At 42.8% G+C, this 17,775-nt stretch overlaps 1 protein-coding gene across 3 annotated transcripts in view; it reads right to left on the reverse strand.

Moving 5' to 3' along the window:
* The window catches only part of TNS2 (tensin 2), a 191,908-nt gene that overhangs the window by 53,023 nt on the left and 121,110 nt on the right, over positions 1 to 17,775 (reverse strand). For all 3 annotated transcript variants that reach the window (XM_077298018.1, XM_077298020.1, XM_077298019.1), the window contains exons 11-15: positions 17,379 to 17,462; positions 14,202 to 14,314; positions 10,143 to 10,203; positions 8,886 to 8,970; positions 3,581 to 3,710 (exon numbers count right to left, since the gene is read on the reverse strand). In XM_077298018.1, the coding sequence (XP_077154133.1) occupies positions 3,581 to 3,710; positions 8,886 to 8,970; positions 10,143 to 10,203; positions 14,202 to 14,314; positions 17,379 to 17,462 (473 nt within the window). The remainder of the gene's footprint in view (positions 1 to 3,580; positions 3,711 to 8,885; positions 8,971 to 10,142; positions 10,204 to 14,201; positions 14,315 to 17,378; positions 17,463 to 17,775) is intronic.

Genomic DNA, 17,775 nt, shown 5'->3' on the forward strand with positions numbered 1-17,775 from the left:
CCGGTGATCACTGTATTACCCATACACTGACACTATATACAGAGCTCCTGTATATGTCACTGTTGACCACTGTATAACCTGCACACTATATGCAGAGCTCTTGTGTATAATGTCACTGGTGATCACTGTTTCTCCCTTGTACATTGTATTATTCAGTCACTATGTGGTGGTAATATGTGGTCTGGTCAAGGTGTGTCCTTTGTATGTGGTATTATTTTTCATTTAAAAAAATTAATATGACTCATACCCTTAAAGAAAAATAAATAGAAATATACCTAAAAAGAGTATTGTGTATTTTAAGAAATGTTTGATAGGTTAAAGTAGGGCACAGACAAAAGAGTCTGCCTTGTCAAGGTGGCGACTTAAATCTTTTGGCCAAAACAAAAGCCGCTGGCTATGTTTGTGACATGGTGTTCGATGGAAACTGTTAACATGTGATTGATGAGGACATGGTGCATAAGTGGAGTTTTTCCAAGAGTGGGCGGTGGAACTGTGGATGGTTCAAGGGCTGGAGGCGAGGCTGAGGTGGAGCCTGGGCGGAGTCTCAAGAGGGCCTGAAAATTTTGCCAGTATGGGGCCCTGAAATTCCTGATGGCAGCCCTGGTGACTGGGCTGAAGAGGAGTTATTTTAAGAAGGAGGAAACTGTGAATTGCTGTGCCCTATCCCAGTTGTACCCACCTGATGAACTTGGACTGTTTAGTAAAAGTTTAACTCTTTTAAAGAGCCTTGTATCCCATGCATTGTGTGCGGTGACTCCTGAGGAAAGAAGCCTGGAGGCAGCGGAGATATGCATCACAGACTTGGCCCTAACCTTGATCTCGTCATACCTAACAGACCGGACATTCAGCGTCTCCCACTCACATACCACCTCTTCACCTCGCCCCTATCTGTCGGAGTCCCGCAAGGTTCAGTCCTTGGGCCCCTGCTCTTCTCGATTTACACCTTTGGCCTGGGACAGCTCATAGAATCTCATGGCTTTCAGTATCACCTCTATGCTGATGATCTACATCTCTGGACCAGATATCATCACCCTACTATCCAGAATCCCTCAATGTCTGTCCGCTATTTCATTCCTCTTCGCCGCTAGATTTCTAAAACTTAACATGGACAAAACAGAATTCATCATCTTTCTCCCATCTCACGCGACCCCCCCAATGAACCTATCCATTACAGTAAACGGCTGCCCACTCTCCCCAGTCCCACAAGCTCAGGGTAATCCTTGATACTGATCTCTCCTTCAAACCAGATATCCAAGCCCTTTCTACTTCCTGCCGCCTTCAACTCAAAAATATTTTACGGATCCGTACATTCCTAATCCAAGAATCTGCAAAAAACCTAGTCCATGCCCTCATCATCTCCAACCTTGACTACTGCAACCTCCTGCTCTGTGGCCTCCCCTTGAACACTCTTGCACCCTTCCAATCTATTCTAAACTCTGCTGCCCGACTAATCCACCTGTCCCCCCGTTATTCCCTGACCTCTCCCCTCTGTCAATCCCTTCACTGGCTCTCCATTGCCCAGAGACTCCAGTACAAAACACTAACCATGACATACAAAGCCATCATCAACCTGTCTCCTCCATATATCTGTGACCTCGTCTCCCGGTACTTACCTGCACACAACCTCCGATCCTCACAAGATCACCTTCTCTACTCTCCTCTTATCTCCTCTTCCCACAATTGCATACAAGATTTCTCTCGCTTATCACCCCTACTCTGGAACTCTCTACCACAACATATCAGACTCTCGCCTACCATCGAAACCTTAAAAAAGAACCTGAAGACCTACCTCTTCCGACAAGCCTACAACCTGCAGTAACCACCGATTGACCAAACCGCTGCACGACAAGCTCTACCCTCGCCTACTGTATTCTCACCCATCCCTTGTAGATTGTGAGCCCTCGCGGGTAGGGTCCTCTCTCCTCCTGTACCAGTCGTGACTTGTATTGTTTAAGATTATTGTACTTTTTTTATTATGTGTACCCCTCCTCACATGTAAAGCACCATGGAATACATGGCGCTATAATAATAAATAATAATAATATGCGTCCTACAAGTGATTGTGATGCAACCCACACCCTACAGCACACTAGGACTGGGACACCCATTGCCTGTAAACTACCAGAGCGCAACCGGACAGCAGCTTGGTTGTGACTACTGCTCTTCAGCACTTTACAGATACAAAACATAGACGGATCTGTATATCTAGCTCTAATCCCACAAAGCTCAGCTGTCACAGCCCCACATCCTCTCATTAGCGTGGTCAGCATTCAGCTTTACGGATATCCTTTTATAAACACAGTAACAACAGGATTGCAGAAATGGCCAACTCTTCTTTATTTTTCCTAATCTCAAACTTTTAGTTGTCACACTTGCATACTTTCGTTGGTATTTTGCATTAGTATTTGTATGGCTGTGTTCACATTTAGTTGAAAGACTAGAAGTTATGGTTCCCATCTAAATGACGCACATGGACAGACAGTACGCGTCAACAGGGTCTGTCAGGCACCAACGCGTTGGTATCTGTCCTTTGATGGATCTGGCACTGTCTTAGTGTTTTTTAAAAACATTCATCATGATATAGATGTGAACAAAGACAAAACCAACATTACATCCTAAACGTGGAAGACCTGCAAATCTTTGCATTAATCTTTCTCTTTGTTTATGTTCCCTTCTTGGTCAGAAATACACAAATGGAAAATAGGCAAGTGTGAAAGGGGAAACTTTTACCTTTGACTGATTTCATCACTCTGGGTTGAAGAAAGTCCACCAACACAGAAAATGAAATTGGTTTAAAAAGGGAAAAAAAAAGAAGTACTGCAGTAGTTTCTCCAGGAACAACAAATATAACAAGATATGTGCTGCCTAGCGTGAAATGACCAATTTTCTCTTAACATCTGGCCAATTCAGCAAACACAGCCAGAGACTTTTAAAAATTTGGCCCAAAGCTCTCTTTCTGTCCCCTTATGTCCTAAATGCCTACAAGAGTAAAGAGACCCTGCCTAAAAGTGAAGCTATAATCAGAAAATTACCTTTTGTTAGTCAGGTTATTCTGGTGAATGTATTTTGTTTTACATTTTAGCAATGTTTTTTTTTACATATCACAATCTGTTTAAAAAAAATTAAAAACAGAACTCTTGCAATGAACACTGAGGCTCTTTTTAGACTCTTCTTATTGTTTCAGGAAACAACACATGTACAAAGCCACAATGTCTCTGACTGTATCCTTTGTATTGAAGTATCCTAAGAGCGTGTGCAAAGGTTATTGAAAACGAAGGGGAAGCAGGGCCAGCCATGGCATTTTAACCCTGCTTTTACTGATAAGTAGTCTACTGAAAACTCTTCCTGAAAGGATAGGAAGTATCAGTCTAAAATAGACTCTGTGGTCAATGTAAAAATTGCAAGATTGTTAATTCTAAAAAAAAAACGCTGTTGAAATGTTTAAAAATACGCAAAAACCTGGTTTAAACAATTGGTCATTTTCTGATGATTGCTTCCCTGTAGTGGTCCTTTGGAAACGACATTGAAAAACTCATTTTTTTAACGGTAGGGAGCCAGGGTAGTACGTGCTACATCTCACCTGTGCTGGCACAGTCCAGCTGGTCTTTACTGAAGCAGAGGTGAGTGTTGTGAATTGTACACGTATGGAATTGAAGTCTGAACAGGACCTCGCGCTCGTGGGGCTTGCAGAGCTTATGGTAGCATTTCACCTGGGAATACAAAATTATATGATGCAAGTAGGCGATAAATACTAAACTTGCTTGAAGAGTTTACGTTTCAAGTTTTAGAGCAATCTTAGAAAACCATTTTTAATAATAAGGTGTAAAAAATGCAGTAAGTACGGTAATAAATATAATTTCATCTGTACTATACAGAGCTGTCAAAGGTAGTAACTGCACTGCATTATACACTGCTCAAAAAAATAAATGGAACACTAAAATCTCACATCCTAGATATCACTGAATGATATATTCCAGTTGTAAATCTTTATTCATTATATAGTGGAATGCGTTGAGAACAGTAAAACCTAAAAATGACGTGACGTTGATGGATGGTGCGATAAATGATGTCCCAGATGTGTTCAATCGGATTCAGTCACACCATTACTGACCCACTGCCAAACCGGTCATCCTGAAAGATGTTGCAGGCAGCAGATCGCTCTCCATGGCGTTTCCAGACTTTGTCACGTCTGTCACATATGCTCAGTGTGAACCTTTCATCTGTGAAGAGCACAGGGCGCCAGTGGTGAATTTGCCAATCCTGGTGTTCTTTGGCAACAGTACAACGACCATCTGTGGACGTCGGGCACTCAGACCATCCTCATGGAGTCAGTTTCTAACCATTTGTGCAGACATATGCACATTTGTGGCCTGCTGGAGGTCATTTTGTAGGGCTCTGGCAGTGCTCCTCCTGTTCCTCCTTGCACAAAGGCTGAGGTAGCGGTCCTGCTGCTGGGTTGTTGCCCTCCTATGGCCCCCTCCACATCTCCTGGTGTACTGGCCTGTCTCCTGGTAGCGCCTCCAGCCTCTGGACACTACTCTGACAGACACAGCAAACCTTCTTGCCACAGCTCGCATTGATGTGCCATCCTGGATGAGCTGCACTACCTGAGCCACTAGTGTGGGTTGTAGAGTCCGTCTCATGCTACCATGGGCGTGAAAGCACAACCAACATTCAAAAGTGATCAAAACATCAGCCAGAAAGCATTGGTACTGAGATGTGGTCTGTGGTCCCCACCTGCAGAACCACTCCTTTATTGAGTGTGTCTTGATAATTGCCAATAATTTCCATCTGTTGTCTATTCCATTTGCACAACAGCATGTGAAATTGATTGCAAACAGTGTTGCTTCCTAAGTGGACAGTTTGATTTCACAGAAGTTTGATTTACTTGGGAGTTATATTTTGTTGTTTAAGTGTTCCCTTTATTTTTTTGAGCAGTGTACTTTATGGTGTAGTGGTGCAGGGTATTTCCGGCTTCCGGGCTCCATAGCATGATCTGCCGCTATCGGCGGTACACTTGTGTTCTGTACAGTATTCTGCTGACAGAGCTGCCAAAGTGAACATATAGGAACATTGGAGGAGATTTATCAAGCTAAATGTGCCACAATTCTGCAAAAATTGCATCCCCAAAAAGTATTATGTGTTTTAGACAATTTCAGCACCTTGGACAATGGGGGCGGAGCCAAAATGAGGCACCAAAATTGTGTTATACATTTCTGGCCCAAAGTAAGTCAACTAAACAACTACAAAAATGGTGCGAACTTAGACTAGACAGTGCTAAAATTAGATTAATCAAATAGCATGAACCACTGTGATACAACTGGCGCGTTTTAACATTTTCTAGTCTAAGTTTGTGCTGTCTAAGAACTCGACCCCAATCTGTATAACAGTATCCATAAAGGTTCAACAAAAGTTCAGCAAGATTCCAGTAAGAAATAAGACCATAAATGCGTATTTTCCTGGTTGGCATATGCTTTCATGATATTATTATATCTGGCATTATTGGGTGGTCTAATAGACAGCAGGGGCAAAATTGTTTTCTTAAAGCACCACTCCAGCGTTTTTTTTTATTTCACTAATCTAAGTTCCCTGCCCCTACTCTAAGGCTATGTGCACACTTTGCAGATTCTGCTGCGGATTTTTCCGCAGCGGATTTGATGAAATCCGCAGTGCAAAAAGTACTGCGGATTTATCACGTTTTTTGTGCGGTTTCCACTGCGGTTTTAGACACCTGCGGGTTTTTAACATGGAGCAGGTGCCAAACCGCTGCGGATTCCGCACAAAGAATTGACATGCTGCGGAATGAAAACCGCTGCCTTTCCGCGTGTTTTTTTCCGCAGCATGTGCACAGCGTTTTTTGTTTTCCATAGGTTAACATTGTACTGTACACCACATGGAAAACTGCTGCGGATCCGCAGCGTCCAAAAACGCTGCGGATTTGCAGCAAAAACCGCAAAGTGTGCACATACCCTTATACTCCCCTGCCGCTGTCTTCATCTGTTATCAGTGCCGCTCCGATCCGTCTTCTATAGGTTGTGACCTGCTGGACCGCTCCAGTGTTTGCTGGGAGATCCGGAAGTCACTACTCAATGTAAGTCTATGAGAGACAGAAAGAGGCCAGAACGAGACTCTCATAGACTAACACTGAGAGCTTGTGTCCAGTACCTCTGACTTACGCAGAAGTTGTGGTCAGTAAATGGTGGCGCAGGACCAGAGTGGCGCTGATAACAGATAAAGACAGTGGCTGGTAAGTATAACACTAGGGTAAGGTAACATGGATTAGTAGCACCACTCCAGCACTGAAATAACAAAAATCGCTGGAATAGGACTTTAAGATATCAATGGGCCTCCCTTGACTGTAAAGCTGGCCATACACATTAGATAGCTGTCCGTCACAAGAGTTTGGCTTACAGCTATATCTCCGAACTACTCCATACACAAGAATCTCTTGTGTAAGGAGAAGAGACCAACTCCAACCACTCAATCCTTATGTCCCACAACAATATTTGTTTGGGGACAGTTGGGCGTCCCACATACACATTAGATAGTTTGCTGATCCCACTGGCTTTTATCTAATGTGTATGGGGACCTTACGGGCATGTCACAAAATGTTCAGGCAGGTATGCTTTATAACCCCTCCCTGAAAAATCTCAAAATAAACGCTAAAAAGAATGAACATATCCATTTTTATATAAAAATGACTTGTTTTTTATATTTTCAGTCTTTTCAGCTTCTTTTAACTATGTCGGGTTTCTAAAGATGGTTAAAGAAGGGGAGCAGACCACTCTTCTGGCAGCTTTCACTTAGAAGCCCCTCACTAGTCTATTCAATACAAGCTTGGCCAAAACCTCAAAAGAGATGACCAAAAAGACACCAAAGAAGACCCGTCACAACAAGAGACGCCAGAGTAAACAGAAGGGCCTTCCTCCTTATAAATTTGCCGGATTCTCACACGTCTAAAAGACATCATATCTACATAACTTAAGGCCCCGATGCAGAAGAAATGGTTGTACGTACTCTATGTCTGCCCCATGCCTAATGCTCCGTACTCTATGTCTGCCCCATCCCTGATGCTCCGTACTCTATGTCTGCCCCATCCCTGATGCTCCGTACTCTATGTCTGCCCTGTCCCTGATGCTCTGTACTCTATGTCTGCCCCTTCCCTGATGCTCCGTACTCTATGTCTGCCCCATCCCTGATGCTCCGTACTTTATGTCTGCCCCATCCCTGATGCTCCGTACTCTATGTCTGCCTTGTGCCTGAAGCTCCGTATTCTATGTCTGCCCTGTGCCTGAAGCTCCGTATTCTATGTCTGCCCCATCCCTGATGCTCCGTACTCTATGTCTGCCCCATCCCTGATGCTCTGTACTCTATGTCTGCCCTGTGCCTGATGCTCCGTACTCTATGTCTGCCCTATCCCTGATGCTCTGTACTCTATGTCTGTCCTGTGCCTGATGCTCCGTACTCTATGTCTGCCCTGTGCCTCAAGCTCCGTATTCTATGTCTGCCCTGTCCCTGATGCTCCGTACTCTATGTCTGCCCCATCCCTGATGCTCTGTACTCTATGTCTGCCCTGTGCCTGATGCTCCGTACTCTATGTCTGCCCTGTGCCTGATGCTCCGTACTCTATGTCTGCCCTGTCCCTGATGCTCCGTACTCTATGTCTGCCCCATCCCTGATGCTCTGTACTCTATGTCTGCCCTGTGCCTGATGCTCCGTACTCTATGTCTGCCCTGTCCCTGATGCACCGTACTCTATGTCTGCCCTGTGCCTGATGCTCCATACTCTATGTCTGCCCTGTGCCTGATGCTCCGTACTCTATGTCTGCCCTGTCCTTGATGCTCCGTACTCTATGTCTGCCCTGTGCCTGATGCTCCGTACTCTATGTCTGCCCTGTCCCTGATGCTCCGTACTCTATGTCTGCCCCATCCCTGATGCTCTGTACTCTATGTCTGCCCTGTGCCTGATGCTCCGTACTCTATGTCTGCCCTGTCCCTGATGCACCGTACTCTATGTCTGCCCTGTGCCTGATGCTCCATACTCTATGTCTGCCCTGTGCCTGATGCACCGTACTCTATGTCTGCCCTGTGCCTGATGCTCCATACTCTATGTCTGCCCTGTGCCTGATGCTCCGTACTCTATGTCTGCCCTGTCCTTGATGCTCCGTACTCTATGTCTGCCCTGTGCCTGATGCTCCATACTCTATGTCTGCCCTGTGCCTGAAGCTCCGTACTCTATACAAACAAAAGCAATCCAGCACTGCATATTCGTAAGGGCCAAAGGTATATGATTTAGAACCTTTCCCATATATTAAATCGGCACATTGCCAGGTGAAATACTCAAACATCAATTTAGATACCAAGAGAACCAGAGTATATATAATTCACCACCACATGATCTAAAAATAGTCAATTTTTATTTAAATATTCAGTATAAAAAACAGTACAAAAAGGATTATACAATAAGGGGGAACAACAACTGAGCACTCAAAGAGGGGATCACTGCTCCATTAATATGACCTGGTGTAGCATGTGTCCATGTATTTTAAAGAGAGTATCGCTATTATTGGTGTTAGAACGCAAGGAATCGTACTCACATCAAAAAGTAATTAACACCGCATAGTTACCAACAGCATACAAAAATACCGACATCACTGCTTACCCATTGTAAATCCGGCTGGAAACAGTGATCCACCCTAAGACCCCTGACGCGCGTTTCGCGTTTAGATGGCTTTTTCAAAGGGGATATGTCTGCCCTGTGCCTGATGCTCCGTACTCTATGTCTGCCCTGTGCCTGATGCTCCGTACTCTGTCTGCCCCGTGCCTGATGCTCCATACTGTATGCCTGTTTTAAGATACCTGTAAAATGCAGAGACCACTACATACCATGATATCGCCTTTCAGAAGCAGCGCTGGCTCCAGGCTAACACACAGCTGACGTTTCTTATTATCGCCATCCCCATGACTTAAGCTGGAGACGAGAGGGAGAGTTAGGGCTCGTGGAGACGACTGTAAAAATCGAACAAGTGCAATCCGACATTTAGACAGATGACATTCGTCCCCATGTTATTCTATGGGGCCGTGCACACATCCAAGTTTTTCCTTGGACTGAATCAGTCTAGAAAAAAAAATCGTAGCATGCCCGAGTTGCATCCAATTATCGTGTCACACTCGGCCAGTCATGTCCATGGGTCAGTATAAAAAGTTGTACTGTAATCTGATGACATCAGAATAAGGTCTGATTTTCACGGACTGACAGAATGAAGAAGATGGAGAAATTTTATTTTATTCTGCACATTCGAGAAAATCGGATCACATCCTGCTCAAACTTTGAGCTCTGTGTGCTCTTCTGTATTACAGACACAACTAGTTTCATCCTTATGGCCTCATTAACACGTTCGTGTTTAACCTTGTATTGGAAAAAATGGTACCGGTGTCATCAGTGTTGTGCATCCATGTGTCCGTTTTTACCTTCAGTGTGTCATCTGTGGATTTCGCTTTTACCATCAGTGTCATCCATGGGTTAGTTTTTACCATCAGTGTCATCCGAGTGTCCATTTTTACCATCAGTGTCATCCGAGTGTCCATTTTTACCATCAGTGTCATCCTTGTGTCCGTTTTTACCATCAGTGTCATCGATGGGTTAGTTTTTACCATCAGTGTCATCCGTGTGTCCATTTTTACCATCAGTGTCATCTATGTGTCCATTTTTACCACCAGTGTGTCATCTATGTGTCCGATTCTACCATCAGTGTGTCATCTGTGTATCAATGTTAAATATGGAGCGCACACAGATGACATACTGATGCTATACGTAGTTTTCACGGACCCATAGACTTGTATTGACCCTTGTCATCAGGCATAACGGAAAAAAAACAGACATGTGAACAGCACTATAGCTTACACGTGTTGAGTCTGTGAGACACACGGATACAACACTGATGTGTCAATGATGTGTAACATGGCAGTTAATAGTAGAAGAGTGCACACACACCGCCACGGCCCATGCGAAAAGTGCCCGCGTGCAGGGGATTATCGGCTACCGTAGGTCAGTGTGCTGTCCGTCCTGACCGTCTGTACGAGCCCTCCATTGCAGCTGGTATTGTACATTACAAAGTGCCGAGATACAGAAATAAAACTCACTAAATTCCTGAGGTGTAGACGAGCTGCATGGACTGGTAGATCTTCAGAAAAGGACAAAATCCTGAGCGAGAGAAGAAATGATAGAATATGAGTGGAATGAAGATTCACAGAAGCCCTGGCATCCTCTTATTTATGTGGCCTGGACAGGAATGTGCCGGACTGATACAGCAAAATAAAGGCATTACTATGACACAAGTGAAATAACACGGGTAGATTACTGCAGATGGTAAACAGATGGGAAAACATTGGCTGCATGTAGATCTGTTGCAGGAATACATTACAAATGAAAAAGGGTTCAAACAAGGGCGGCTCAGCTAGCAAAATGGCTAAGATGGACATTAAACTCTGAGGGTCAAGTATGAGGAGCTCCTGTCTGACCGGTGATACTTAAAAGTTAAAGGGTTTGTCCAGGACTAAAAAACAAAAGACTTATGTTCACGAAATAGTGCTACCTGTGACCTTGGGTTGTGCCTGGTATTGCAGCCCTATTTCAAGTGACTACTACAATGGACACTGCAATGGTGCGCTTCATGCAAAAGGTAGAGAACACAAGCAATTCCGATCTTTCCTAGAGCCTCTAAGACGTTAGATTTTTCTTCCTCTCTTTGACAAGCCTGCAGGATATGGATGGTGCCAAAAGGACTACTTGGAAGGACCAATTTAATATTTTAACAAGATCTTCCAACAGTCAAGACTATGGGAAAAGCCTAACTAACCTTGTGGTCTCCAGTTGGGTGACCCAAGCACCGAGCGAGACGTATTTTTACCAATGCCATTTGCGGAATCAGCAATATCTGGCAGCTGATTTCATTACTTCTTAGGCTGGGGTCACACATGGCGTAAGACAATACGCCACGTATTATACGTCCGTACTACGGCCGTAATACGGAGAAATGTTCCCAAAATAGTGATCCGTAGGCAGGGTGTGTCAGCGTATTTTGCGCATGGCATCCTCCGTATGTAATCCGTATGCCATCCGTACTGCGAGATTTTCGCGCAGGCTTGAAAAACCGACATCTAATGGATTTATGTGCTCAAATGTTAGGGAAAACATATATACAGTATATATATATATATATATATGTCATTGAGACACATATATATATATTCTGTATTTAGATTTCATTCAGCGCGAGATCTGTGAAAAGTCGGGAATTCAATTGCCGGCTTTGCATTTCTCCTGCACAAACCCGACAGGATATGAGACATGATTTACATACAGTAAACCATCTCATATCCCCTTTTTTTTTGCATATTCCACACTACTAATGTTAGTAGTGTGTATGTGCAAAATTTCAGCGCTGTAGCTGCTGAAATAAAGGGTTAAATGGCGGAAAAAATTGGCGTGGGCTCCCGCGCAATTTTCTCCGCCAGAATGGTAAAGCCAGTGACTGAGGGCAGATATTAATAGCCTAGAGAGGGTCCATGGTTATTGGCCCCCCCGTGGCTACAAACATCTGCCCCCAGCCACCCCAGAAAAGGCACATCTGGAAGATGCGCCTATTCTGGCACTTGGCCACTCTCTTCCCAGTCCCTGTAGCGGTGGGATATGGGGTAATGAAGGGTTAATGCCACCTTGCTATTGGAAGGTGACATTAAGCCAGATTAATAATGGAGAGGCGTCAATTATGACACCTATCCATTATTAATCCAATTGTTGGAAAGGGTTAAAAAACACACACACATTATTAAAAAGGATTTTAATGAAATAAACACAGCGGTTGTTGTAATAATTTATTGTTCTCGCAATCCATTTCCAGGCCCTCGCTTGGCAAAATAATAAACACACAATATACATACCTTCTGATGTCAGATCACGTCCCACGAAGTAATCCATCTGAAGGGGTTAACTAATATTACAGGCAGAGCTGCGATAAACCACTCGCTCGTGCCTGTAATCCCCCGGGTGCTGAAAGGAAAGCAGGATCTATACTTACATTCAGTCGCGGTGAGGCGCCCTCTGGTGGATGTTCTCATGAACTGCAGCCTGGGAACTTTTTCCCACGCTCCAGGTCATATGAGGACATCCACCAGGGGGCGCATCACCGCGACTGAAGGAAATGTAGGTCAATGACCTACATTTCCTTCATTCGCCGGGGATTACAGGCACGGAGCACAGCTGCATTTAGCAGGGCTCCTGCCTGTAAAATAATTAACCCCTTCAGATGGATTACTTCGTGGGACGAGATGGTTCACCAGAAGGTATGTATCTTGTGCGTTTATTATTTTTCCAAGCGAGGGTGTTCCTGATGGATTGAGAGAACAATAAATTATTACAACAACCTCTGTGTTTATTTCATTAAACTACTTTTAAATCATGTGTGTGTGTGTGTGTTTTAACCCTTTCCTACAATTGGATTAATAATGGATAGGTGTCATAATTGACGCCTCTCCATTATTAATCTGGCTTAATGTCACCTTACAATAGCAAGGTGGCATTAACCCTTCATTACCCCATATCCCACCGCTACAGGGAGTGGGAAGAGAGTGGCCAAGTGCCAGAATAGGCGCATCTTCCAGATGTGCCTTTTCTGGGGTGGCTGGGGGCAGATGTTTTTAGCCACGGGGGGCCAATAACCATGGACCCTCTCCTGGCTATTAATATCTGCCCTCAGTCACTGGCTTTACCACTCTGGCGGAGAAAATTGCGCGGGAGCCCACGCCAATTTTTTCTGCCATTTAACCCTTTATTTTAGCAGCTACAGCGCTGAAATTTTGCACATACACACTACTAACATTAGTAGTGTGGAATATGCAAAAAAAAGGGGATATGAGATGGTTTACTGTATGTAAACCATGTCTCATATCCTGTCGGGTTTGTGCAGGAGAAATGAAAAGCCGGCAATTGAATTACCGACTTTTCACTAACAGCGCTGCGTATTTCTCGCAAGTCACACTGCAGGTCCGTGTGGAATCCGTATTTTTCTCGCCCCCATAGACTTTCATTGGCGTATTATTTGCGCAATACGCTGACAAACGCAGCATGCTGCGATTTTGTACGGCCGTAGAAAGCCGTATATTACGGATCCGTAATATACGGCTGATAGGAGCAGCCCCATTGAGAAGCATTGTGCCGTATGTAATGCGAGTTTTACGTACGTAGTTTTTGCGCTCTTACGTACGTAAAACACGCATGTGTGACCCCAGCCTTAGAAATAGCATGTTTAGGAAAAATGGCCTGATAGTGATATGGGGAGGATATTGTGGCTAAAATAACTAAATAATGTAATAGTCATGGAGTAAGGTTGGTTCCAAGTTCATACCCTGCCATAAATAGCAAAAAAAATCATATAAATAAAAAGTGAAAACGATGGCAAAAGGAAAATCAAGTCACAACTATGAAATTAAAAAAGAAGCGAGTGCTCCACTGCATGCTAGAGTAGCGCTGAGCAGATGTCTGACCCATGCGTGGAGATGATGGTATGCACAGACCACAAGGGAGGTGGAGTGACTCAGGTCTGGAAACCTGTGCTCTCATCCTACACTGTATGGAAAGAGGCATCAGCTGCATAGGTTCTCATTACATTTGGCACGGTCATATTCATTTAGGGTTTTATTTTTCCAAACTAATTTTGGAGGTTAGAAAATGTTAAATTCCACATGGCAACGAGCAGTGGGAGTCTATGTCTGGCACGGCATGCAATAGCCAAGGTGGAGTTTTTATTACATTCGATGCTAACTCTATGGATCTGGGAAGCAGATGTCGAGGGAAGCCAGGATTTATAAGAAACATATGTGCCTAGGACAAATGTATAATGAGCACCATGTAAGCAGAAATTAATAGTGGAACAATCACAGAGAGATTCTGCGCTGCATGCCGAATAGACCTTGTTCATCAACTCCTCAAGAAACCATGAAGCCACCTCCCTGAGCAATCTAATAGATACACAATAGGAATAAACAAAGTCAGTGCCAAGGAAATATGCCGCCATCCAACACTGACATGTTAGATGTAAAGTGCTGTTATGGGGCAAATCATCCATTCCACGCTACATCTGGCATATCCACAGGACATAGAGTGAATGTGGGAACCATCTCTATACTATGATGAACACTTACCGCCATCATTCTGAAGTGCCGGGATAACCGGTAGCAGCACACACTGCAACGATAACATGCCACTGCTGATCTTTATATTGCCCGACAATAATCCTCCAAAATAATTGATATACCTGTACAAAGGAAAAAAACATAGAGGGGGGTGATAATAATATAAGGCAGTGGAGCTTTTTATAAAGCATTTCCGCCACTTCCTATTTAGCTTGATGTTCATATGCACAGTTTTTTTGAGCATTTTTTCCCCACTTTTCCAGGTTCCTATTTAATTTAATGTTCATGTGTACAGTTTTTTTGAGCATTTTTTCCCCATTTTTCCAGGTTCCTATTTAGTTTAATGTTCATATGTACAGGGTTTTTTTTAGCATTTTTCACATTTTTCCAGGTTTCTATTTAGTTTAATGTTCATATGTAAAGGGTTTTTTTTAGCATTTTTCCAGGTTCCTTTTAAGTTTAATGTTCATATGTAAAGTTTTTTTTTTTTTAGCATTTGTCCCATTTTTCCAGGTTCCTATTTAGTTTAATGTTCGTATGTACAGGGTTTTTTTTTAGCATTTTTCCAGGTTCCTATTTAGTTTAATGTTCATATGTAAAGTTTTTTTTTTTTTTGCATTTTTCCCATTTTTCCAGGTTCCTATTTAGTTTAATGTTCATATTACAGTTTTTTGGAGCATTTTTCCCATTTTTCCAGGTTTTGTAAAACACCTGGTGGGAACAAAAAGTGCATGTCCCTTCTTCGATGTAGATTCCTCTTGCAACCCGCTCTGAGGGTTTGTGCACATGACGTCTCTTACACATGGGCTAATCTGCTGACCATTCCAAGAGGGAGACGCTTCAGGGAACGTTGCCTTTTTTGTCCTAAAGCATCTTTTTTGTGCTTTTTTGCTTGTTTCCTTAGTGCGTGCTTCTTTTTTGACTGCCGGTGTTTTTTTTTTTTTTTCCGTATATTCCCATCATTTTTGGGTTGTATTTTCCAGCATTTTTTTTACTCCATTGACCAATGAAGAAACCAATAGTGATTTCCTAAAGCGAAACACTGGGAAAACATTAAAAAAATACCTCTAGGTATCTATTGAGCTTTCCCATTGACTTGAATAAAGCGTCTTCCAAGAGTAAAACACCTGAACAATGGATATGTACGTTTATGCTTTTGAGAATTCTCTGTGAGCTTTTTCACACGAGTTTGGGAGCGGACTTGCCTGAAAAAGAAGCCACGTGCATATACGATAAGAGGTTTGAAAAAATAAGCTTCAGGAGAAAAAGTAAAAAAAAACTATTACAAAAACCTTCTAAAACACTTTATGAAAATAAATACTGAGAAACTTCACAAAAAAAGAAGAATTTCACAAAGATTTTGCCGCTTGAATTACTTATCTTTCAACGCTTCAAGAAAACTCCATCTGCACATAGCCTAAGTTATCCAGCATAGTACCATGCAATCACAAAGCTTCAAAAACTATTATAATATATAGACAAGTATATGAAAAATAGAAGTGGTGTCACTTGAAATTATATATGGCCCAATACAAAATCTCCAACAGGGCCCCCAACTATCACAGGTCTTTAATAATAATAGTCCCTTTATACAGGGCAAATTGACCTTTGGGGCCTCCCTAGTCTCCAGGGCCCTGGTGCAATTGAAGCTTATAATTATGCCCATGTTTAAACCACCTTGGAGTATTTTACTAAAACAATTAATTTCTATTATTTTTTTATATCAAATTTTGCATAATTTAATGTGGTTACAAATAACATCCATTAAGCCACAAGAATTAAATATCTGTACTTGTACATGGGGTAATTTACGTGACAAAAACATGTAGGAAATAGTTTGCAGAATTAAGGACAATCCAGGGTTATTTCATGTTGACTATTAAAAAAGATCCCTATATTTACATCAAATTTCAACATATAAAAGGACACAAACAAAAAAGTTACAAGCCAGACACCCTTATAAACCGTAATAAGAGATTCCAAGATGGGTCCTCACACTAATAAGCAAGTGACAACTTGAGGACTCTGACATCAGTCCATTTACTGAAATGAGAGGGTCTATCGATGACATTTTTTCCATGTTGTGTAACAGATGGAGGACTTTAACAACTTCTTGAGAAAATACAAGTGCAGCAATGTACAAACATGAGATTTCCAAGGATTCAAATGATTTCTCGTAGTAAAAATAGTTACAACAGTTTGGACTGGTCGATATCTCACCAATCCTCACCAGTACAGCGTTTCTTCATATAGGGTTGTATGAGACAAAAAAAATATGGCTGTTTCCTCCTCCAGTGCCAAACTTTTCTACGGGCTATACCTGGTATTGTAACTCAGGTTCCTTAACTTGAAACGTACCTCCTCTTTCACTTGAAAGCGATTATAGTGCAAAACTCTACAGATTAATTAGTTTTCTAAGTCACCCTATTACATGTTTTGCATCACGGACTGGCCAGAGTCTGTGCTTCGGGCTGCATTGCACTAGTCTGTGCCCTTTTCCTGTTGATAGGCAGGCGGTAGCTAAGAGGGATGAGTAGAACGCTGCCTAGTTTAGTGCATCCCGCAGCAGCAGTTGGGCGGTCTGTGCTGAGGCTTATCAGCAAAAATGTGAAATGGATTGAGAATAGAAAAATTATTAAAATTATTATACTGCAGACTTCAGCACTGTAATCGTTTTCATGTTAATATAGGTGGTAACGTAAGGCTATGTGGGTCTCACCAGCTCATGAGGTTTAGTAGACATCTGCCTCTGACTATTGGAAAACACTGAAGCACATGAATGCGTAATATTTCCACTATAATATGGAAAAAATTGATTTTTTTTTTACCATCTGGGGTATCAATTTGCTTTTTCTTTCTACTTCACCTCTGAGGGAACTGCCAGCAGATTAAATTAATATAATGCCATTGGACTTTACTAGAAGTTTCCTTGTCATTCCTGTAAGGAAACAAGACTTTACTTTGTCAATTGGTACAGCAGGAAACCAGTTCAGTAAAGAGTATTCTGTTGCTTCTGATAACAGGACACGGGGAAAGTGAATATTTCTCTTTTAGAACAGGAAAAGGTCCCGATTTCCCAACAGCATGGTGGGAAAACAATACTGAAGTGTTCTGGCATTGCATGTGAGCCATGAGTAATGCTACGGCTCTCGGGTTCACTGGCGTTACCGGTTTTTCTGCACTGACCTGCGCTGGGATGGATGAAGCGATGAAGAGACCTTATCTTCACAGAACTTTCTCATGGCCAAAGTGCTGAGTGCCTGATCCACACTGCAAAAGGAAACAACGCGTGTGACCGACGGCGTAGGGAAGAAGGGAGAGATAGGAGGAAGCACGAAAACTGGAAACAATTCTGCAAAATCATGGAAATAGAATACATTACTTTAAAAAGTAAAACAACCCGTGAGGTTATGAAATTATTCATTTACTTGGCATCTGGCGTTTTTTGCTGACGCTATGTACGACCTATATCTTGGCGGCTGTCGAGGCTTTTCAGAAATTCTATAGCTGGAGGACTCCAGTTGCCAATCACTGGTTTATATCACGCCATAGATCCTAGATATAGAGTGACTCGCGGCATCTC

This window comes from Ranitomeya variabilis, chromosome 3 (genome assembly GCF_051348905.1).
Source record: "Ranitomeya variabilis isolate aRanVar5 chromosome 3, aRanVar5.hap1, whole genome shotgun sequence".
Lineage (NCBI taxonomy): Eukaryota > Metazoa > Chordata > Amphibia > Anura > Dendrobatidae > Ranitomeya > Ranitomeya variabilis.